A 24,412-nucleotide genomic window follows, 5' to 3' on the forward strand; every position below is an offset into this window, starting at 1 on the left:
GGAGAGGTTTGTAGTTGTCACAACTGGGGAGGTAGTGCTACTGCCATCTGGTGGCCGGCGGCCAGGACTGCTGCTGAACAGTCTACTGTAACAGCCCCTCCAACAAAGAATTATCCGGCCCAAAATGTCAATAGTGCCACAGGTGAGAAACCCTGTTTTCAACATAATATGGAACCTAACATGCTCTTACCTCTGGACCCCTGTACACACTGTCCCTTCTGCTTGGAATGCTCTTCCCCAAACACCTTCATCTGACTTGCTGCTAGCCACCTTTAAGGTCTTACCTTCAATGCTGTTTCCTGTGGGAGGCTATCCCTGAACCTCAAGCCTGGATTCAGTGTCCCTCTGCTGTATTACATAAATCCTCTCCCTATCACAGCACTTACCACACCGCATGACAACTGCTTTGCTAGCCTGCCTCTGACTGAGGCCAACGTGAGGAGAGCAATCTGTGTCTAGTTCATATCTCTATATTCCCAGTGATGTGTACAGTGTGCCTAGCACATTCAATCTATTTTTCTTAAGTGAGCAAACAAGTGAACACACAGAGAATACATGTACCTCTTAGATAAACTGAGAGGCAAGCAGTTGGAGCAAGTTGAAAAGAAAAAATGATGGAGTTACAGGATTAGGATAAAACCAGAAAACTGATCACCTGCCTCTGAATCCGCCAAAGCCCCTTCATCCGGGGTACTTACGTATACTGGGTGCTTCACTGTCTTCTTGCCCAAGGAAATAAGAGGTACACCACCAAACCAGCGAGTATCTGACAGAAGAAAGAGAAGTATGCTTTAGAAGGCCTCGACTACTAGAAGCCTCACCAATCTCCATATGCTCCAGGTTAGCAGAATCATTTTGCATAACTGAAATAATGGAATAAATGTAGCTGACATTGAGGAAGCTAATGGGCAGCCACTTGTTTGTCAGATAACAAACATGGAAAGTAAAAAGGCCAAATTTTTAAGGACGTGGAGAGCAAGGGAAAATGGTCAAATGGCTTGGCCACTTGGTGCATGGCCATTCCCAAGATGGGAAAATCACTGCACCCCATTCTAAGGAGGAACATAGGAATCAGTAGATCAGCAACACAACATGGGTAACTCAGAAAAGACCACTCTGGTAAAAAATGGAAATTTAGGATATGATGAATGCATTACCACAAATATGTGGGAAATGAAAAGATTATTTAATACATGGTGCTGAGACAATCATTTTACTAAAATGAGAAAAAAAGAGAAGAAGGGAGGGAGAGAAGGCTCATATCTCACCATAAACCAAAGCAAATCCCAAGTGGACTGAATGTAAAGGTTAAAAAAAAAGCCTTACAAAAAAACTTTTAAAGTAGACATTATTTATAAGAGCATCAAAAAGAATAAAGCACTCAGGAATAAATGTAACCAAATTGGCTAAAGACTTGCACATTGAAAACTGTAAAACACTGCAGAAATAAAACTTTTTAACGATTTATTTATTTGAGAGAGAGTAAGAAAGAGAGTGGGGAGAGAGGCAGAGAGAGAGGGGGAGAGAGAATGTCAAGCAGACTGCAAGCTGAGGGCAGAGCCTGACATGGGCTTTATCACATGACCCTGAGATCATAACCTGAGGCAAAACCAAGAGTTGGATGCTTAACCAACTGAGCCACCCAGGCGCCCCACTGAAAGAAATTTAATAAGCCACAAATAAATAGAAATACATCTCATGTTCATGGTGGAAGACAACACTGTTAATATGTCAAACCACCCAAAGAAATCTACAGGTAATGCAATCCCTATCAAAATCCCAATGGTATATTCTGCAGAAGTATAGAAAGCTCCATCTTAAAATTCATATGGAATCTTCAGGGACCCCAAATAGCCAAAACTATTTTGAGAAAGAAAAACAAAGTTAGATCATACGGGAGATTTCAAAACTTACTACAAAGCTACAGTAATCAAGATCCAAACTGTGGCATAAAGATAGACATATAAACCAGTGGAATAGAATAGAGAAATAACTTTTGTATGTATGGTTAAATGATTTTTTTGACATAGTGCCAAGACCATTCAATGGGGAAATGACAGTGTTTTCAATGACATCAGTTTCAATGATGCTGGGAGAACTGAATATCCACATATAAAAGAATAAAGTTGGACCTCTACCTTACACCATATACAAAAATTAACTCAAAATGGATCAAAGACTTAAACATAACAGCTACAACTACAAAATCCTTATAAGAAAATACGGGGGAAAGTTTCATGACACTGGATTTAGCAATGATTTCTTGGCTATGATACTAAAACATAGGAAACACAAGTAAAAACAGATAAGAAATGAATTTGGGGAAGGGAGGGAAGACAGTGACATAATTCAGTCCAAATCAGATGATAAATTTTATTTTATTTTAATTAATTAGTTAATTAATTTAGTAGGCTCCATGCCCAGTGCAGAGCCCAACATGGGGCCTGAATTCACAACTCTGAGATCAAGACCTGAGCTGAGATCAAGAGTCAGAAGCTTAACCGACTGAGCCACCCAGGCACCTCAGTAAATTTTATATTATATGTTTTTTACCACAATTTTTTTTAAATTGGAAATTAATACAGAATATGAAAAGACATGAGCAATCAGAGTGAAAAAACACAGGATAAAAATATCTAAATTGGATAAATGAACTGTGGTCTATACATACAATGGAATATCATTCAGTTATAAAAAAGAAATGAGCTATCAGCCATGGAAAGACATGAAGGAAGCTTAAATGCAGAGGCTAAGTGAAGGAAGCCAATCTGAAAAGGTGACATAGCATATGATTCCAACTATATGATATTCTAGAAAACACAAACTATGGAGACAGAAAAAGATGAGTGGTTGTCAGGTATTAGGCGTGTGGGTAGCAGGGTAAAGAGGAAAGGATAAGAAGGTCGGGCATAGGAGATTTTTAAGGCAATGGAACTATTCTCTATGATAATCTAATGGTAGGTAGATGTCATTATACATTTGTCGAAATCCACAGAATGTACAACATAAAGAATGAATCCTAATGCAAATTATGGACTTAATTAATAATAATGTATCAATATTGGCTCATCAATTTAACAAATGTACCACACTAATGCCAGGTGTTAATAATAGAGAAAAGTGGGTGCCTGGGTGGCTCAGTCGGCTAAGCATCTGCCTTCGGTTCAGGACATGATCTTGGAATCCTGGGATCGAGCCCACGTTGGGCTCCATGCTCAGCGGGGAGTCTGCTTCTCCTTCTCCCTCTGCTGCTCTCCCTGCTTGTGCTCTCTGTCAAATAAATAAATAAAATCTTAAAAAAAAAAATAATAGACAAAAGTGTTGTGGGCAGAGATCCAGGGTTTAAAGGGTATGTGAGAACTCTGTGCTTTCCATTCAACTTTTCTGTAAACCTAAAACTACTGTAAAAAAATAAAGTCTATTAATTTTAAAACAATTTAAGTAAATATGCCAGCAACAAAAAATAACAGTAAATATAACAAAAGATGTTATAATATGTAGTCTAAATCAGTAAGAAAAACATCTCTCAAAAAAACAAATACACATAGGCAAAGGACGTATAAAGAAAACTGAAAGAAAAAATATGAATAGCTAACAAGGAGAAACAGGAAGCAACTGATAAAACTGTACCCCACCAACCATCCTAGGACTTCCTAGGAGGGTCAGAATCCTCTCCTAATACATAAGTGAATAAATTGAGAGGTAACTGGTAATTTGATAGAATCGGAAACTAAAGCTGGGTTCTTATCACAGACTTTAAAAATGTATTCTCCCTTCCCACCCCCACAAATGTACAGGGAAGTCACTTTTTTTACCCGTAAAATCTAAAAATCTCATCACTTAGTCAAGGAGACTGATTTCTTCTGCCAAGACAAGTCTAATTATTAAGCAAACAAAGCCTGAGAGCAAGCATAACACGATGCCCAGCCCATGAAAGCAGTTTACATACCAGTTTAACAAAGGCCAAATTCCTATTTATTAGTCCCTAATCCCATTCCACAGAAATTGCTATTAACAAGGAAGACTGACATGATCTTAGGATCATGAGGTTGAGCCCCGTGTCAGGCTCTGCATTCAGTGAGGAGTCTGCTTGAGATTCTCTCTCTCCCTCTGCCCTCCCCCTGCTCGCGCACTCTCTCTCTCTAAAATAAATAAATAAAATCTTTAAAAAACAAACAAACAAACAAGAAAGACTGATTACATGCACCTGACAAACTACGATGCTGCCTCTTTGTCTTTCAAAATCAACATCCAAGGGACTTGGCAATCAGACTGAAAGTGAGAAAGCAGTTACGAGGGGCTTCATGTGAAAAATAGAAGTAAGGCCAATATTTAAGCACTGACTACGGGCTACTTCATTTCAGTAACATGCCACTCTTGAGACAGACATTTTCATCTCCATTTCAATATACAAGGAAGCTGCCCCTCGTACACCTGCCACAGTCACAGAGCTAGTCAGTCTCTGTCTCCCAAGGCTGCACTCTTCCCGTGAATCTAAGGTGCTTCTTTTCTTAGACAGTAATGAAGACCACACTAGGCACATTGAACCTTTGGGGAGAAAAAGGCAACTGGGGAAGAGAAAATATACCTCAGTCTGTCGAGTCAGAGAACCCTGTTAGCTTGCGCTTAACTTCAACCTGGTTAACCGGTATCCTCTTTTCTACTACTAAGAATACAAGAGAGAATACATACTTGCAAAATGATTGAGGAATCTATCCTCTCTTCCAAAGATGTCCGATGGCTTTATGATGATGGCTTCCGGAAATGCATCTCTCACTTCCTTCTCTCCAACAGCCTAAACAACCAACCAAACAAAAAATAGAGCTCAGAGATGAGTGAACAGAGCTTGCGTTCCTTCCACTATCAGGACGTTACTTATATTTCAAAGGTCAGTTTCTCCAGATTAAGGCAGGATTCATAAAAGTCAGTTACATAGAATTTTTTTTTAAATAACACACAAAAGTGCCCTGCTTCTAATGGCTCTTTTTGGGTTTCTTCCTATATTTATCCTGGGGAAGCTTACGCAGAAGAAAGGAGAAAACTCAGAGTAGAATTTTTCCAGCCTCCATTTTTCTTTCTAACCATAGGTTCTCTAGATGGTGTCACCAATCTAGCAGGCTGCCAGACAAAGGAGAGTGTGGTCGGAGGCCACGATATGGCAGTGGCAGCACACATACCTACCCAGAGTGGGGACAGGCCAGGAACCTTTCTAACCTCAACACCCTCGCTTGTTTCCATCTACCTCCTAGACGAGGCCTCTTTCCGTGCAAGTATCAGCACCTTATCCAGCCTTCCTCCCCACCTGCACAGCCACTGCGAGTGACATATATGTCCAGGTGGACTTGAACCTCTGTTTCTTCAGCTTCTCAACTCCAGTGATCTCTTCTTTTCTCCACTTCTGCCCCCTTCAACTCATTCAGGCCATGGACCATATCAACAACTGCGATTACCCTTCTTCTGAAATACTACATGAAGACATCCTGTTCTCAGATGGCAATCTCCCATACTTCCAGCTGCTGCTTCTTCATCACCTGTTCCTGGGATGTCTGGTCATCACCTTCTCAGGAGCGCTAGTCCTCTGATGCTGCTTTCCTCCACATCAAGTCCTCCTAACTTACCTCAGACTAGATTCCATGGCCCAACTTGTCAATCAGTCTCTTACCAATACTGTAAACTATCTCATCCCTTTGTCTTTACTCCTCCACCCACCAGGCAAAATCCCAATTCTGAAACAACCCCATTAGCTTCCTTCTTTGAGCCATGCACTCCCACTGTCTTCAGAGCTAGAGGAAAATAAATACATAAAAATCATAAATTGGACAACTCAATAGCAAAAAAAAAAAGTCCCAATTTGATCAAAAAATGGGCAGAAGATCTGAATAGACATTTTTTCCAAAGAAGACACACAGATGACCAACAGGTACATGAAAAGGTGCCCCAAATCACTAATCATCAGGGAAATGCAAATCAAAACCACAATGAGATATCACCTCCCACCTATTAGCATGGCAATTATCAAAAAGACAAGAAATAACAAATGTTAGTGAGGATGTGGAGAAAAGGGAACCCCTGTGCACTGTTGGTGGGAATGTAAATTGGTGTGGCCACTATGGAAAACAGTATGAGGGTTCCCCAGAAACTTAAAAATATAACTACCATATGATCCAGCAATTCCACTTCTGCTAACATGTCCAAAGGAAATAAAAACACTAACTTGAGAAGATATCTGCATCCCCATATTCAGTGCAGCACTATTTACAATCATCAAGATATGGAAGCAATCTAAGTGTCCATCAGGAGATGAAGGGTTAAAGATGTCATAAATACACACACACACACACACACACACAATGCAATTAAAAAAGAAGGAAATCTTGCCATTTGCAACAACATGGATGGACCCTGAAGGCATTATGCTAAGCAAAGTATTCAGACAGAGAAAGACAAATACCATAGATCTCACTTATAAATGGAATAAAAAAAAAAAAAAAAAAAGCAAACAAAAACCCCAGCAAACTCATAGATACAGAGAACAGATGGCCAGAGGCAGGGGTAAAGGGGATCAAAAGGAACAAACTTCTAGTTATAAAATAAATAAGTCTCAGGATGTAACATACAGCATGGCGACTACAGGTAATTTGAAAGTTGCTAATAAAAGAGTAGATCATAAAAGTTCTCATCACAAGGGGCGCCTGGGTGGTCCAGTCGGTTAAGCGTCGGACTGTTGATTTCAGCTCAGGTCATGTTGGGCTCTGTGCTCAGCAGGGAGGCTGCTTGTCTCTCTCCCTCTGTTCCTCCTCCTGCTCATGTTCTCTCTCTCTTTCTCAAATAAATAAATAAAATCTTAAAAAAATAAAAAGTTCTCATCACAAAAAAAAAAATCTGTAACTATGTGTGGTGATGTTAACCAGACTTACTTATTGTGGAGATCACTTCACAATATATACATATGTCAAATCATTACATTATACACCTGAAACTAATATAATGTATGTCCATTACACCTGAATTCAAAAAATCATAAATTGCTGCCACTTATATACTCATGTCATAAATCTTAACTGGGACTTCAACATAACCCAAGTACTGTTTTCTTCTAATTAGCTGTTCTCTCCTATGACAATTTCAAACATTCTCTATTCTATTCAAATTCCTCCCTTACTATGCTCTTTCTTCCAATAAATGACTTCACCTTCTCATTCAAAGAGAAGATATGGCAGCAGACAAAAACCACCTCAAGTTCCCACCAGAAAATCCACAACTCTCCTCCTTTCTTATCTCCCCTGCTCCAGGACTCACTTCCTTTCACTTTCTCAGGAGCCTGCCCAACTGACTCTCTCCTTTATCCTCAGTCTCACTCTTTACCAGCACCTTCTCACCAGCACTTACACAATGTCAAGATCTTCCACCTTAAAAGAAAAACGATTCTCAACTCCACGTGCCCCTTCAGCTTCTTGCCCCATCCCTCTTCTTACCAAACCACTTAAAAATGCCACCTGCTCTTACTGTCCCCACTGCCTCAGTTCCTGCTCACTCTTTGTTCACCTGTGCTCTAGATTCTGCCCCAACACTTGCACCCAAACCATTCTTAATCAGATCAAAAATGACCTCCATCCATATTGGTAGATCCAAGGTGACTTTCCAGTTCTCACCTCACTCGGCTTCTCATTGGCATTCATAAGCAACTACTCCCCCCTTGCGACACTATCTTCCCTTGGCTTCCATGACCTTATACTCTCCTGGTTTCCCTTCTACCTCACCATGTCCACTCCTTCTCAGTCTTTGTTTGTTTGGGTTTTTGCAGGTGCCTCCTTGTCTACCAGAGCACTAATCATTGGTATTCCTCTGAGCCCTGTCCAAAGTTCTCTCAATCTACGCTTCCTCACTAGGCAATCTTATTCCCAAACATTGCTTCAATTAACCGGTTTTATTTTTTTTTTTTTAAGATTTTATTTATTTATTTGGGGGAGAGAGAGAAAAAGAGAGAGAGCATGAGCCAGGGGGAGGGGCAGATGGAGAAGCAGGCTCCCCACTGAGCAGGAACCCTAGGATCATGACCCAAGCCGAAGGCAGATGCCCAACTGACTGAGCCACCCAGGCACCCCTAATTAACTGGTTTTGTATCTTCAAACCAGACCTCACTTCTGAGCTCCAGGATCATAAACCCCATTCACCATTGTTACTTGGATGATTGACAGACACCTGAAATGCAACCTGAGTCCAAAACTGGATCATCCTCTTCCTTCTCTGTAAATACTATTTTTCTATCTTTGCTGTGCTTTAGGATTACCTAGGGATAGTTAAAAATATCGATGCCCAAGTTCTATCCCCAGAGATTCTACTTTCATTGGTCAGGGTGCAGGATTTTTCAAAGTTCCTAGTGCTTCTAGTGGGCAGCTAAGGCTAAGAACCACTGCCCGAAAGCCTTGTCCTTCTCAAGTGTTTCTCCCCTTATTCACCAGCACTACCATCTACCTTGTGGTGTACACCACAGGGCTGGACATCTCTGAGTCTTCTCCCACCACTGACTCCAGCCCCAACCCTGGCCCTTCCAAACAAGCATGGATTCAGACGATTCTGTGAATGCCAGATGCAGGTAGGCAGAGAGTGCATAAGCTCATTCTCCCTCATCCATGCAGTATAAAAATGCTGAGGCTTGAATGTGCTGCCAGCCAGTTCCATGACTATGAGAAACAGCTTACACAAAAAGAAGGAGCTGAAAGAATCACAGAGAAACCAAGCTGAAACTCTGATGAACCTTGGCACCAATGTGGCTAAGTTTCCTTATTGCTGGATTTTTCAGATTATAGGGGCCTATAAACTCCCTTTATATTTAACCAGTTTACACTGAATTTTCAGATGCTAGCAATTAAATGCTCTGAACTGACAGACAGATGCCCTCTCTACCCCCATTATATGCTCCTACAGCACAGCTCCCTACTTTGCAACACCAGGCACAAGTGGAATATTTTCCTCAATAGATTAGAAACTAGATAGGGGCTAGGACTGTGTCTGTTTTATTTGCTACTGTATCCCCACCATCTAATACAATATACAGCACACTGTAGGTACTTAATAAATCATTTGTTCAATAAAAGAATGCAGTGGGTCAAAAAGCTGGAGTCCCTGGCAAAGAACTCTGCGGTCCTTACCAATGTGACCCAAAGCAGGCTCATGACAGCAGAAAACAAATGCTAAAGACAGCCCCAGACACTGCAATTCCTTTGAGTCCCTGATAATAAAGACATTTCAGGCTATAGAATGACCCCAAATCAGAATGGTCAATCCCTAGGTACAATCTGGATGACAATGTGGTTTCTGGAAGTATAAAAAGCCTAAATACTAGATTTCCTTGGCAAATATTTATCCCTGTCATCTTCAGCCTTTACATTACCCCTGTAAGAGTAGCATACGACCATACTAGGCACGAGGTTTGAGAAAAAAAGATGGTCTTTCAACCTGTAGGTGATACGGGTAAGACGCTTTTGACAGAAATAATACTCTACCTTTTATGAGGTTTACTATATAATCCTATTATGTCCCAAGCAACTTTCAGCATTTGAGAACAGGTATCCATCTCTGAAGCCCCTTACCAGAGTTCCCTGCAAACAGAAAGCACTCAACCAAAATGTCAGAATACAACACACACATCACACACATCAATCTAATTCTGGATATGGAGAATTAGAAACCCCTTTTATTTCTGGATATGTCAGTGAGAAACCCTTCTCACTTAACTCATGTTTCAAAGGGGCCAAGAAACTCTGGGAACCACTTCCCAAGTCAACTTGTCACCTACCTTATTTCTCAGATATCTAGAAGGGCTTTTAATATCAGCATTCAGATGTGAAACATGAATGAGCTTTTCAACTCCAGCTTCCTTGGACACTTGAGCAATTGCACGGGGAATCTTCACAAAAATATCCTCAAAATCAAAGTTTCTGGAAGAAGGAAAAAAAAAAGGGGGGGGGATCAGTTAAGAACACCTGTTTAAGGATTCCAAAGCTTTCTGTGATAAGCTAGTTTTCATACTATTGCTGGAATTCTTAATAGTTAAAACTTTTAAATGGCAACAATTTAACCCAAAGTCAAAATTAATATATATATGTATATTATATATATATATAAGTTTTACTGCTCATCATCATTACTGTACATAATTTAAACCTTACCGTAAGTCATAAATCAGCACACATAATATTCTCTGTGCTCCAGGAATCCCAAGGCTGAGACCCTTTGAGAACATCTGGCTGCAGTGGCTGGGAAGGGGGGAAGTGTTGGGAGCTGAAAAGGGACCCACTTCTTATCCCTGGGCCTTTGTTTCCCCCAGGGGGAAAAAAAACTAAAAAAATCAGTCACCAGTTTACTCCAGTAACATTAACATTACACAATAACATTAATGCTTACACTGTACAAGGCGCTGTTATTAGTCACTACAGGAGATTTAAAGTTGAATGAGACTCTCCAAGTCACCAAAGAACTTAGAAATATGTGATGAGGCAGACATAGATTATCAAACTTTAATAAATGTTAAGAAAATGGTATGAACAAAATGTGCAACTATAAGATTAAAACACTATCTGTTGATAAACAACCTACACAAAGGCTAACAAGAACTGTTCAAACCAGTACTCATGTCATCTTTGATTAACAATGTGAACACTGTTTACGCAAGAAAAACCAATGTTCAGCTTGATGAACAGTAGGATGGGCAAAATCGTCCTGCCTAACCCATCCCAGCTGGATGAATCTAAAACAGGATCAGCCATTATGAACCAAACGGTCATTCCGTCAAGCTGATGACACCAACCACACTGACATAATCCCTACCGGCTTTTTATGGGTAGCGCATCACATTGCTCACTTATACCAGACTTACTGCCAACTGAATCTCCTGAAAGGGGGTTTTTGGGTATGTAAACAGGTGTCCAATGCTTAATGATGGACTAACTAAAAATGTGACAACTACAATTCCTGACATTAGAAGGTACCCAGTGAATGTCTACTGAACCTTAAGATAGCATATGCAAAGAAAAAACAAGAGCCAAAGACTTACTTGGTTTCCCATTCTCGCCCAACAAGATTAATGACCACATTGCTGTGCTTCACTGCTCTTCGGATAGAATCTTTGTTCCTCCCGTCCCATTCCTATAAGAACAACAGCCAGTCAGATGCAAACATAAGGGCAAGTTTCAAAATAGGCCATCTGTTGTAGTCATAATATGGTACCATTTCATACAGGCTCCATTTATTACAAGAGAAATGGTCATGAGGTCTCAAATTCCCTCCTGATTCTCTGACTCTCCTGGAGACAAAAAGATCACAGTCTATTTTATTCAGGCAATGAAATGATAGAATTAGAAAAGACAATATTCATTTTTAGTGGGGCACATCCATTTCTGGCCACCCAACTGCCCCTTGCAACTTGTAAGGGAATCTGGCTACCAAATCTCCCTTCCTGAAATAGAGCCAAAGAGTCAAGGATCATTTGGGAGGAAAACTGACTTGCCCTTTTTGCAGCAACCAGCTACAGATTGAAGGTAGGAGGAGTATCTCTTAAAGGCTACCATTAAATTGGGAGCATTCATGACTATTTTCTTATCTCTCCTTAATGCTTTCCTCTTTATAATCCTAGATGTAGTCATTTCTTCTAGTCACTTCAGATCTAGTCACTTCAGACATTGAAAACAACACACAGGGAGGAGTGACCTGCCTAAAAGTGCAGGGTGAGCCAATGGCAGATTTCAGTGTAGAACTACATGTCTGAGTGATTCAAGCCTACAGTCAGGTTGACGATTCTTTTCCAAAACGGAGACCAGGGATTAAATTACCTCAAAGATACAGCATTTTCTATGTTAAAATGAAACTGGATTTTTTAAACATTTCGAAGGAAAATAATAAGTAGTAAGAAGTTCTTAGGGTCAAATGCTAAGGGGTATGTATGAGTGAAAGGAGAGTGAGTGAGAAAGGAACAATGGGGCAGGGGGAGTGACTGGGCGGGGCCCACTAACATACCTGTGCAATTTAGAAAGGGCTCCAGAAACCAGACTCAAGAGCAAAAGATGAAGCCCTCAGAGGAGGAACTAGTTATAACTGATGCAGGAGAGGGGGTACAAGAGACATATAGAGTGACAGCTGGGGAGTCAGACAACTCCATTTGCCTTTTGTGAATGGTGTACAAAGTTATCTCTCCAACCTCTATGTAAAATTTGAAAATACAACCTATCTCAGGGGTTTGCTATGAAGATAAAGTAAAAGAGACATACAATCTGCAGCACAATGAGTGACACAGCTAATAAAAAAAAACAGTTCTTGGGGCACCTGGGTGGCTCAGTCGGTTAAGCGGCTGCCTTCGGCTCAGGTGACCGAAGGTCACTTTTAAAAAAAAAAAAAGCAGTTCTACACATAAAAAGCTAAAAAGACTTTTTTTTTTTTTTAAGATGGCAAGAGTGGGAAAAAAAGAATCCAAGAAGTGGATTCCAAAACTCAGAGTGGCTTGGGGTACATCTGCAGGAATGGCACAAGAGAAAAGCCTGGAGAGAAAGAATTAAAAGGAAACCAAATTCCCAGGGATAAGGCCCAGGGGGTACAATCAAGTTTGCAAACCAAGTGGTTGTTCAGACAGTAGTTTCCACCACAGACTAAAGCAGGGAAATCAGTACCTCACACTTAGTATGGTTCACCCTTGTCAAAAATAAACAACAATATAGTGAAGTCTTTCCGTTTTATCTTTCTCATACTTCCCCTTTTGTAAACATTATTATATTCAAAGTAATATACTTGGGGCGCCTGGGTGGCTCAGTTGGTTAAGCGTCCGACTCTTGATTTAGGCTCAGGTCATGATCTCAAAGTCGTGGGATCAAGCCCCACGTTAGGCTCCATGCTGGGCACAGAGCCTGCTTAAGATTCTCTCTCCCTCTGCCCCTCCCCGCCTTCATGCTCGCTCTCTCTCTCTCAAAAAAAAAACGTTATATGTTTAGTCTCTGTATTCTCTATTAACACTGAGAGCTCCCTGTGGTCTTGTTCATCAAAACATGCTCAGAGTTTAGCTCAATGTCAGGCACTCTATAAATACCTGTGGAAAGAATGGAATATGTATCATATATCTCAATTCCAATGACTCCACATCTGCAAGCCAAAGTTTTCACCGATCATTCGTGAAATACTTTAATTTTGAGGATTGACAAAGTGACCAATAATCTCAAGTCACAAAGAAACAGGAAAAAAGCTAAGCTCCTCTAACTGTAAGACCAAGAAGATATTTGAGAATAAGATTTTAGAGAAGATGGCATCAGGGAAATCCAAATCAAAACCTCAATGAGATACCACCTCACACCAGTCAGAATGGCTAAAATTAACAAGTCAGGAAACGACAGATGTTAGCGGGGATGCGGAGAAAGAGGAACCCTCCTACACTGTTGGTGGGAATGCAAGCTGGTGCAGCCACTCTGGAAAACAGTATGGTGGTTCCTCAAAAAGTGGAAAATAGAGCTACCATACGATCCAGCAATTGCAGTACTGGGTATTTACCCCAAAGATACAAAAGTAGGGATCCGAAAGGGTACGTGCACCCAATGTTTATAGCAGCAATGTCCACATTAGCCAAACTGTGGAAGAAGCCAAGATGTCCATCAACAGATGAATGGATAAAGAAGATGTGGTATATATATACAATGGAATATTATGCAGCCATCAAAAGGAATGAGATCTTGCCATTTGCAACGACGTGGATGGAACTGGAGGGTATTATGTTGAGCAAAATAAGTCAAACAGAGAAAGACATGTATCATATGATCTCACTGATATGAGGAATTCTTAATCTCAGGAAACAAACTGAGGGTTGCTGGAGTGGGGGGTGGGGTGGGAGGGATGGGGTGACTGGGTGATAGACACTAGGGGAGGGTATGTGCTCTGGTAAGCGCTGTGAATTGTGCAAGACTGTTGAATCTCAGATCTGTACCTCTGAAACAAATAATGCAATATATGTTAAGAAAAAAAAAAAGAAGAAGAAGAAGAAGAAGGTAGCAGGAGGGGAAGAATGAAGCGTAGACGAACCATGAGAGATGATGGACTCTGAAAAACAAACTGAGGGTTCTAGAGGGGAGGGGGTGGGAGGATGGGTTAGCCTGGTGGTGGGTATTGAGGAGGGCACATTCTGCATGGAGCACTGGGTGTTATGCACAAACAATGAATCATGGAACACTACATCTAAAACTAATGATGTAATGTAGGGGATTAACATAATAATAAAAAAAAAGATTTTAGAGAAGAAAAACACTTTAGAAACAAGAAATTTCCAACATATTCTTAGCTTGTGAACATTCAGTAAGGAATAAATGAAAATGTTATTAAAAATAAGTAAAAACTTGGGCGCCTGGGTGGCTCAGTTGGTTAAGTGACTGCCTTCGGCTCAGGTCATGATCCTGGGATCCTGGGATCAGGTCCCACATCGGGCTCCTCCTGCTCTGCGGGGAGCCTGCTTCTCCCTCTCTCTCTGCCTGACACTCCCCCTGCTTGTGCTCTCTCTCTCTCTCAAATAAATAAATAAAATCTTAAAAAAAAAAAGTAAAAATTTAAAAGAGATCACAAATAATCTGCATGAATATATCAGAGATCTTCAGAATGTTTACCAAATTATTTTTTGTTTTTATTTATTTTCTTAAAGATTTTATTTATTTGACAGAGAGAGACACAGTGAGAGAGGGAACACAAGCAGGGGGAGTGGGAGAGGGAGAAGCAGGCTTCCCGCTGAGCAGGGAGCCTGATGCGGGGCTCGATACCAGGACCCTGGGATCATGACCCAAGCCAAAGGCAGACGCTTAACGACTGAGCCACCCAGGCGCCCCCCAAATTATTTTTTAAAAGGGGAAGTGTGTACATGGAAGAGCTCAACTTCATACAGAATGATAAAAGCAGGACAATTTAGCCAGAACAGGAGACTGAGCATCAAGGCCCAGAGTGTTTCTCAATAGGATAACTGCAGGCACTGGGGACAATGTAACTCCCTGTGGAAACGGACTGCTCTGGGAGCTGTATGATATTTAGCATCCCTGGTCCCTAGCTAATAAACCAGTATGGTCTCCAATCATTGTGGCAACCAAAAAGGCCCACACGTTTTTAATCACCCCCTTGAAGGGTCCCCCCCTACCCTGGTTCCCTACTGCCTCACCCCATTGGCAACTCTTGGCCAAAGGAAAAACCTGCAGATTATAGAATAGCAATAGGGAAGCACAACGAGCACTGTTCTAAATTCAGTCTGTGCCAAGGAAACCAAGTTATAAAACACCCTATTTGTGATTTTCACCATCTACAGAAGAACTGTCCAACAGAAATATAACATGAGGCACACAGGCAATTCTAAATTTTCCACCAGTCACATTTAAAAGAGTAAAAAGAAACAGGTGAAATTCATTTTAATAATATATTTTATTTAACCGAATATATCCAAAATATTATTTCAATATGTAATAAGTGTAAAAAATTATTAATGATATATATCACTTTCTTTGTACTAAGTCTTTGAAATCTGGTGTGTATTTTGTATGTACAGCATCTCTTAATTAAGATTAGCCACATTTCAAATGTTCCATGACCACACGTGGCTGGTGGCTACCATACTAGATGGCACGGGCCTACAGCAGGGGTCAGCAAACCATATCCCAAAGGCAAATCTAGCCTGTAGTCTAACTTTGTAAATAAAGTCTTTTTTTTAACATTTTTTTAAAGGATTTTTTTATTTATTCATTTAAGACACAGAGATACAGAGAGAGAGAGAGAGAGAGAGAGCATGAGCAGGGGGAGAGGCAGAGGGAGAGGGAGAAGCAGGCTCTCCGCTGAGCCAGGAGCCCGATGTGGGGCTCGATCCCAGGACCCTCGGATCATGACCTGAACCAAAGGCAGACGCCCAACCATCTGAGCCACCCAGGCGCCCCTGTAAATAAAGTTTTATTAGAACACAGCCACTTCCATTCATTTATACATTATCTATAGCTGCTTTCAGGCTAGAAGGGCAGAAATGAGTAATCATGAAAAGACCCTGTGACCCACAAAAGCTAAAATATTTACTATCTGGCCCTTTACAGAAAATGTGTGTCAACTGCTGGGCAAGAGTTTAAAAGAAGGGGATGAATGAAGGATGCCCTTGGTTCACTCTGGGATGAAACTATTGCTTTATTACACTGTCTCTCTCTCCTAAAAATGTCCTCAGTAATTTACATCTGTCAACTCCAATAATCAGTCACACAGGCTCTTACCAGAAAGATAATCTGGCCCAGGTCACCCATGGGACGAAGGTGCATGGTGTCATATGGATCACACCGATAGGGTACGATCACCTGTGACCCCATACGTCCTAAAAAAGAATGGATTGAAACAAGGATCAACATTAACATAATATGGATATTTACTTTATAGGACAATGAATGATTTGGTAAATATTTAACTTCTAGTATGATAAATGAATGGATACCATGTTTAACAAAAAGCATATTTTGCTGTGCGAGAGATGCCGTAACTTTTCAGAGACCACATTCCTGTTTCTACAACCTATACAGAAAGCATGATAATGCTTCCTGATGAACAGCAGATCAGAATTACATAAACCCAAGATAAGAGTAATCTGTAACACTGTTAAATTGAAAGAAACATGGTTCATGGCTTCTCATTAGGCAACCCTAATAAATGGCACTGGGGCATACGGAACTTAAAGAACTACTTACCAAGATGGTTGACAACATATCGGCCCAGGAATCCTGTTGCTCCAAACACAGTGGCCACAATCCCACTGACTGAGGAACGCCCACCTTTGCCATGAGGTATGAGTGCATGATGAAGCTGGCGCTGGGGTGGGCCATGAAACACAGCTGTGGCTCTTGCAGTAATAGAAGAACCTTAAACAAAACCCCAGAGTATACAAAAATGGTAAATGTTAATATATATCTTTTCCTAGAAACTGGTAACATTATTTTGTTATCAGTACTTTCATATACTTAAGATGAATTTTTAAATCAAAAGTTGTAATTTAAGTGCCAACAGCAATAATAAACTACCGCAACAAAGAATCCATGTGTCATAAGGAAATATTAAAAATTAGAAAATACAGTTGATCTTTCAATAACACTGGTTTGAACTGCATGGATCCACTTTTATGCAGATTTTTTCAATAAATACAGCACAATACTATATTTTCTCTTCATTATGATTTTCTTTAATAACATTTTTTCTCTCACTTTACTGTAAGAACACAGTATATAATACATACAGGTAAACATACAGAATATGTTAATCAACTATTTATGTTACCAGTAAGGCTTCTGGTCAATAGTAGGCTATCAACAGTTAAGTTTTAGGGGAACCAAAAATTACACATGAATTTTTGACTGCAGGGATGGGGGGGGTCAGTGCCCCTAACTACTGTATTGTTCAAGAGTCAACTATAAACTTCCTGCCCTATGGGATACAATATACCTAGGAAGATAAATCACATTTAAAAAATTAAAGTTACATATTAAGAGAGTATAAACCTCCACAATAAAAGGAACTGAGAGAATGCACAGGAAGAAAGCAATATAAGAGGAAGAATTCTTGGATAAAATGGATTTTGGGGGGGCGCTTCTTCCAGTTTTACTGAGAAATAATCAACATATATCACTGTGTAAGTTTAAGGTGTACAGCACGATGGTTTGATTTACATATATTATAAAATGATTACAACAGGTTCAGCTTATGTCCATCATCTCATAGAGATATAATAAAAAAGAAAAAAGAAAAAAAACAATTTTCTCCTAGTGATGAGAACTCTTAGCATTAACTACCCTAATGTTTTATCATTATCATTCGGCAGCATTAGCTATAATCACCATGTTGTACATTACATCTCGAATACTTATTTATAACTGTAGGTTTGTACTTTTGACCACCTTCCTCCAATCCCCCTTCTGCAACCCTCTGCCTCTAGGAACCACAAGTCTGAGCTCTTTTTCTCTGAGTTTGGGTCTCTTTTTAATCCCACATATAAGGGAGATCATACAAAGTTGAGATCATACGTATTCGTCTTTCTCTGACTTATTTCACTTAGCGTAATGCCTTCAGGGTCCATCCATGTTGCAGCAAATGGTCGGATTTCCTAGTTTTCTTTATGGGCAGATAATATTCCATCTTATATAAATACCACAACTTCTTTATCTGTTCAACCCTCGATGGACACTTAGGTTGTTTTCATGTCCCGGCTATTGTAAATAATGCTACAATAAACATGGGAGTGCAGGTACCTCTTTTGAGTTAGTATTTTCATTTCCTTTGAACATATTAGCAGAAGTGGAATTGCTGGATCACATAGTAGTTGTATTTTTAATTTTTTGAGGAACCTTCATGCTATTTTCCATAGTGGCCGTTCCCTTTTCTCCACATCCTCGCTAACATTTGTTATCTCTTGTCTTTTTCATGATGGCGATTCTAATGCGTAAGGTGATATCTCATTGAGGTTTTAATTTGCATTTCCCTGATGACAAGTGATGTTGAGCACCTTCTCATGTACCGGTTGGCCTTTCACATATCCTCTTTGCCCATTTTTTAATTGGGTTATTGGTGGGGTTTTTGCTATTGAGCAATAAACTAGTTTGAGTAAGGCTGTAAAGAGGAACAACAGAAAGAATAGATTTCCGTGTGAAACATGTAAAACATATAACAATGTAGACGTGGGAATGAATAAGCCCAGTGCAGGGAACAGAAGATTTACCTGGAACAGACTCTGAAACTGATAACGAATGAAAAAATAAAGTTGATGATACATGCTGGAGGCAGAGGACTATTAGTAGAGAACATTTTTTTAAAAAAAGAGTACAGTTCAGACAATATAAAGCTACTGAAAATCATCAAAAGTAACGACAAAAGGAGTGTTTGAGAAAAAATTTTCTGACCTTTAGAAAGGTTAATTTGTCAAACCTCTCACTATTTACATCTCCACACTATATGCGCAAGGAGACCATGTGGCCTTAGCCTGGACATCTGCAAGGTGGGGAAACACGACTTCCCATTGCAGACCATTCTCATTAGAGCCATTCCAACAAAGGGTTCCACCACATGGGAGATCAATGACTGTTTCCCAGCAGCTTTGATCCCTTTGTTCCTCTGGAATGACAAAGAACAAATTTAACCCCTCTCCTGCATTTAAGTTCAGCAATTATATCTCTACTAAGTCTTTTCCAGGTTACACATTCCTAGTTCCATCAACTATTCTTCATTTGGCAGAGGTGTAAAACTCCTTTGGAATCACACTCCCAATTTTCAAGTCCCTTGAAACATATTATGGCAAAGTTTTAGAGCAAATTACTTAACTTTCAGAGAATAAGTAAAAACCAACTAAGACATTTAAAGGGCTAATAAACTTTTGCTACAATCAACAAACTGTTTACCATCAGCACTGGTGCTTTGTAAACTTGGGGAAAACTGAAAGAAACAAATAGTAATTGCTTTAGAAAATCTGTATTGGAAAAAAAAAAAGGAAGGAAGGAAGGATGGTAAGTAAGTAACTAAGTAAGTCTGTGTCTCTTCTCTGCACATGATTCTCCAGTGGCATTCTACCCAGAAACCATGGGTTTTCCCTAATCAGAAGCATGAAATTAGAGAAAAAGCCTAGCTTACTGAACAATGACTGAAACCACAAAGATTAAAAACAAACACTGCAGATCAGACACTTAACAACAAACTGTTACCACAATAACAGCTAAACTTACAAAACTGTTAACAGATGCCAGGCATTGTTCTAAGTGCTCAGTAGGTATTATCTTATTTAATACTATTCTTACTGTAACTTTACAGATGTGGAAGCTCAGGCTCAGAGAGTTTAAGTGACTTGCCCAAAAAGCCAGCAAAGGAGACTGAAAAGCAGCCCAGTAAGGTAAGGGGAAAACAAAAGGAAATGATACTCAGAAGGTAAATGAAGAAAGGGACTGACAGAGGTAACAGTTAACTCTATCAAAGGCTGCTGAAAAGTGAAGTAGGATGGGGACAGAGGACCACAGACCTAGAAGATGTTGGTTTTGAGTGGCCTTAATAAGAACAATTTTATTGCTGTGGGAATGACAGCCTGACTCGAGCAGGCAAGAGAGAATGTGAGGCAAAGAAGTGGGAAAAGGAGTATCAATGATTCTTCTGAGGAGAGATGATGTGAAAGGGGGTAAAAGGACTAGAGGAACATGAGGATAAGGAAGGATTTTTTTTTTTAATATTAGCTATTATAACATATTTATACACTGATGGAAATGACCCAGTAGAGGGGAAAAATGAATGATTCAGGAGAGGGAATGCACAGGTAATTGAAGATGGGATGGAATGCAAAACAAAGGAAGTGGCTTTAGATCAAAGCAGGAGGAGCTCGTCCACTATCACAGGAGGGAAAGCTGAGAATTATCACAGCTCAGCTATTAGATTTTTATGGTGGGAAAAAGATCGTTCTCATCTGATTCCTCTGATTTCTAGGTAAAGGTGAGAATGAGACAGAAGCACATGTTAAAAGTTTTAGGAGACTGACAATGTTAAATAATCATTATGGAAAAGGCAAAGCAAATTTCTTGAAAAACATAATACTGAAAATCTACTTGATATCTGTATTCATGAATTTAAAATAAGGTCAGTCAGTTTTGAGTTTTCTGTAGCTCAGTTCTCTACTGCAGGAAATGTGTGGAAAGCTTGGTTTAATTAGTGGGGTTTTTTTTGTTTGTTTGTTTTTTAATGCCACAGGCAGATGGGCTGGGGAGTTAAGAATGTATGGGGGAATGATTAGAATGATCTTTAAGGAAGGAAATGAGGACACTGGATAAAGGACAGTAAATAAAACAGGAAGAATGACTGGAGTCAAGGAATTAATATCTCAAATGATTGTTAGGAGATTTACAATAAATGTATATAAAGCATTTAGCACATTATCTAACGCATGTTAAGCACTCCATGAGTAACAGATGCTTTCATTTGTTATTACTTCAGAATCTCTTGGGTGATGTTACACTAACCTCATGAGATTATTTATTTTCCCCCAACAATTATAGGCCAGGCACCATTCTAGAAACTGTGACTAGCACAATAAAAATGACAAAGTCCCTGGCCTCAGGGAGCTTACATTTTAGAAGGTTGACTTGAAAATTAATATGTGGGTAGGTACCTGTCACAGTGCCTTGCACTAGGTAGGTACTCAATAAATAAAAGTTGTTACCTTCTTTGGCTCCAACCTCTCTATTTTCTTCCATATGTTATGAACCATTAGGAGAGTAATATTCTTTACTCATTATATTCCTCTGCTCAAATACCTCTATTGGCTTCTTACTGTAATATATAAACCAATCTTCTCCAAACATATTTGCTTGCATATTGCATTAGTTTTATTTTTTATTTTATTTTAAAGATTTTATTTATTTATTTATTTGACACAGAGAGAGAGAGAGACAGCTAGAGAGGGAACACAAGCAGGGGGAGTGGGAGAGGGAGAAGCAGGCTCCTGGCCGAGCAGGGAGCCCGATGCGGGGCTCGATCCCAGGACCCTGGGATCATGACCTGAGCTGAAGGCAGACGCTTAACAACTGAGCCACCCAGGCGCCCCTGCATTAGTTTTAAACATTTATAAATCACATATACATACTGTGTAGTACCAATACGTCATATACACTAAAAAACATTAAAGCACTTAGAATAGTGTCTGGTATATAGTTTAAACTACGTAAGTGTTAGCTATTGTTGCTGTTTTATTACTGAAAATGTTTTTTCAGTTCTAATACTGTATTTTTGTACCCCACTGATTCCTCTTGCAAAACCCACTTTCAAGACCACTGAACTAAACTGCTTGACTTTCAAAGTCCTCCAATTTTTGATCTCATCTAACATAGTCAACTTTCTTTCCTACTATTCCATATCTACAGGTAGTCATTTCACTGCCTCCTAAGTACTTTGTGATTCCATTCTCACCACCTTGTCCTTGCCCACGCCACGAAAAGGTGTAGTTTCTCTGACTTTCCAAATCAAAACAACCCTAAAAAAAAAAAAAAAAATCAGTGGAAGCACTAAAATTCTCCACTGGTCTTCCAATCTTCCCTCACTACTTCAAATGATACTAATCTTTCCCTTTTCTGATTTCCTACGGTACTTAATAGTCTCTCCATATCTCACCATATATAATTGTTTTACACGGTTCTGTTCTATAGTTTTTTGATTATGTTACACACTAGACTTGCCTCTCTAGAGTTTATGCAAAAGCTTACTTTACCAGAGACAATAAAGCATAGAGGTTAAGAGCACAAGCTATGGCTTCAACTAAAAAGAAGTTAAAGTGAAAATATTTACAAAACTATTTAGGACTGTGGTTAGCAAATAGCCAATACACAATAAATGGTAGTTATTATCATTCATGATCTACATTATGTCACACCAACGTAATACTTTCACAAGAACCAACAAATGTTCTAGAGGGGAGGGGGGTGGGAGGATGGGTTAGCCTGGTAGTGGGTATTGAGGAGGACACATTCTGCATGGAGCACTGGGTGTTATGCACAAACAATGAATCATGGAACACTTCATCTAAAACTAATGATGTAATGTATGGGGATTAACATAAGAATAAAAAAAATTAAAAAAAAAAAAAAGAACCAACAAATGTCTTTGCAAAGAAGTCATGGCTACAAAACCATCCACAAAATCGATGTGAACCAATACACCTGGTATGTAGGAGCTCTATCCAAGATGGAAAATAGAAAAGTATCCTCCAAATACTCCTGACTTGCTCCTCAACCTAAACATCAGAACGACTTGTGGAGCTTTTTTAAAACCCAAGGTGCAAGGACCCAACCTCAAAAATTCTGATTCAATAGCTCTGCAATGAGTCCCCATTTCTATTTTTTTCTAAAGCACTAAAAATGATTCTGACATGAAACTAACTGTGAGAGCAAATGATATTTAATAATGACTTGAATACACTATGGAAATATACAACTTTTGGAGGTCGATTGAGGCAAATTTGTGAAAGGGTGGAGGGGGAAGAATGATAATGAAGTGTAACTGTATTCCCAATTTCCTTGCTTTTCTTGACTCGTTTTGTGAGTGTAAGGGTAAATTTATATTTTCAAATTGAGGAACATGACAGCAAATCCAATCAGAATAGAAGGAAAAATGAACAACGCTTAGACAAACCTTAAGATATCCTTTCCTCTTCACTTTCCTTTCCACCAAGCTCCTCATTGTTCTCTCCAGCATCCCTCGCTCCCCCAGCCCCCAGTGCCTCGACCTAACACACTCTACATATGCAGGGATGCTTTTGACTTAGAAAGTGCTTTATAAATATTACTTTATTTAATCGTTTCAGAAACTCCCTGACGTTGTGGTATTATCATCCCCACTGTAACACGAAGAATCTGAAATTGAGATAGACTAAGGGCTTGCACAAGTTAAGAAACTTTTCTCACTATCCTTTTTTTCCCCCATCCTTTTCAGATTCCTCCCCACAAACCCCCGAACGTCCCGCCGCCGGCCACACACACTAATTTTTCCTAACCTCGAACCCTTACAACCCTAGGAGAACTGATTCTTTCGATCCTTTACGTGCTCCCCACTTTCTCCTTTTCCCTTCCCGTTGCTCACGTTCGCTCAGCACAGACCCCTTCCCAAGTGTACAATTTAATGTGAGCCAAGGAGGGGAAAAGGAAAGCAGAAACTACAGGCAGTCCCGGACCTAGAAAGACCAAGGTGCTCGGGGAGTCGGCGTGACCGCTGCAGGATGGCGCCACTCTCAACACTTCGGAATCCCGATCGGCGGCCGCTGTTCCCGGTGACACTTACGTGACATTGGCAGGGCCCGGACAACCCGGGGGCGAACGGCAGCCGCCATCTTCTCCCACAATACCCCACGGCCGGCGCGCCAACCCACTACGGCTACTGAGCTGGGCCAAAGTGATCGTCCACGCCTGTCTGCGCAGGCGCTAACCGGGAAGAGACGGGGTGGGTCAGAGATTGGGGTAGAGTGTGGAGAGAAGAGAGCTAGAGAAAGAGAGCGGGGCGCAAGGGAGGAAACGTGAAGGAGAGGGCAAAGAAAGGAAATAGAGAAGAATCCTGGGGTTAGAATCTCAGATCTGGAGTGGACTATAATCTTACTGCCAAGGAACGTGAAGTTAAGAGTCAACCAGTGACTGACTGAAGGACTTGCAAAATGGCAGAACCCGAGCTGCAGAGAGCCCAACTTCCCTGACTCAGTTCAGTTTGTTATTCCCTGAAAATGTCAGCAGCTCTGGTGAGACTAGGGGAAAATGGAGGCGTGGCCCCAGCACTCGGGAAGTTCTCAAAGGAGAGAACCAGGGTCCAGAGGAGAGGTTGGACAAGAAAGGAGTGAGGCGGGGCGTAGCGAAATAAAGGAAGAGAAATAGAAATGAGGATGTGC

At 40.2% G+C, this 24,412-nt stretch overlaps 1 protein-coding gene across 1 annotated transcript in view; it reads right to left on the minus strand.

Annotated features, from left to right (window-relative positions):
* Positions 1-23,915, minus strand: part of NDUFA9 (NADH:ubiquinone oxidoreductase subunit A9) — a 35,374-nt gene extending 11,459 nt beyond the window's left edge. The window contains exons 1-7 of the mRNA XM_035028425.1: positions 23,818-23,915; positions 16,719-16,889; positions 16,254-16,351; positions 11,057-11,148; positions 9,800-9,941; positions 4,693-4,795; positions 699-766 (exon numbers count right to left, since the gene is read on the minus strand). Coding sequence (XP_034884316.1) covers positions 699-766; positions 4,693-4,795; positions 9,800-9,941; positions 11,057-11,148; positions 16,254-16,351; positions 16,719-16,889; positions 23,818-23,866 — 723 coding nt within the window. The 5' untranslated portion in view covers positions 23,867-23,915. The remainder of the gene's footprint in view (positions 1-698; positions 767-4,692; positions 4,796-9,799; positions 9,942-11,056; positions 11,149-16,253; positions 16,352-16,718; positions 16,890-23,817) is intronic.
* Positions 23,916-24,412: the final 497 nt, after the last annotated feature.

This window comes from Mirounga leonina, unplaced genomic scaffold (assembly GCF_011800145.1).
Source record: "Mirounga leonina isolate KUSES-001 unplaced genomic scaffold, KU_Mleo_1.0 Mir_201, whole genome shotgun sequence".
Taxonomy (NCBI): Eukaryota; Metazoa; Chordata; class Mammalia; order Carnivora; family Phocidae; genus Mirounga; species Mirounga leonina.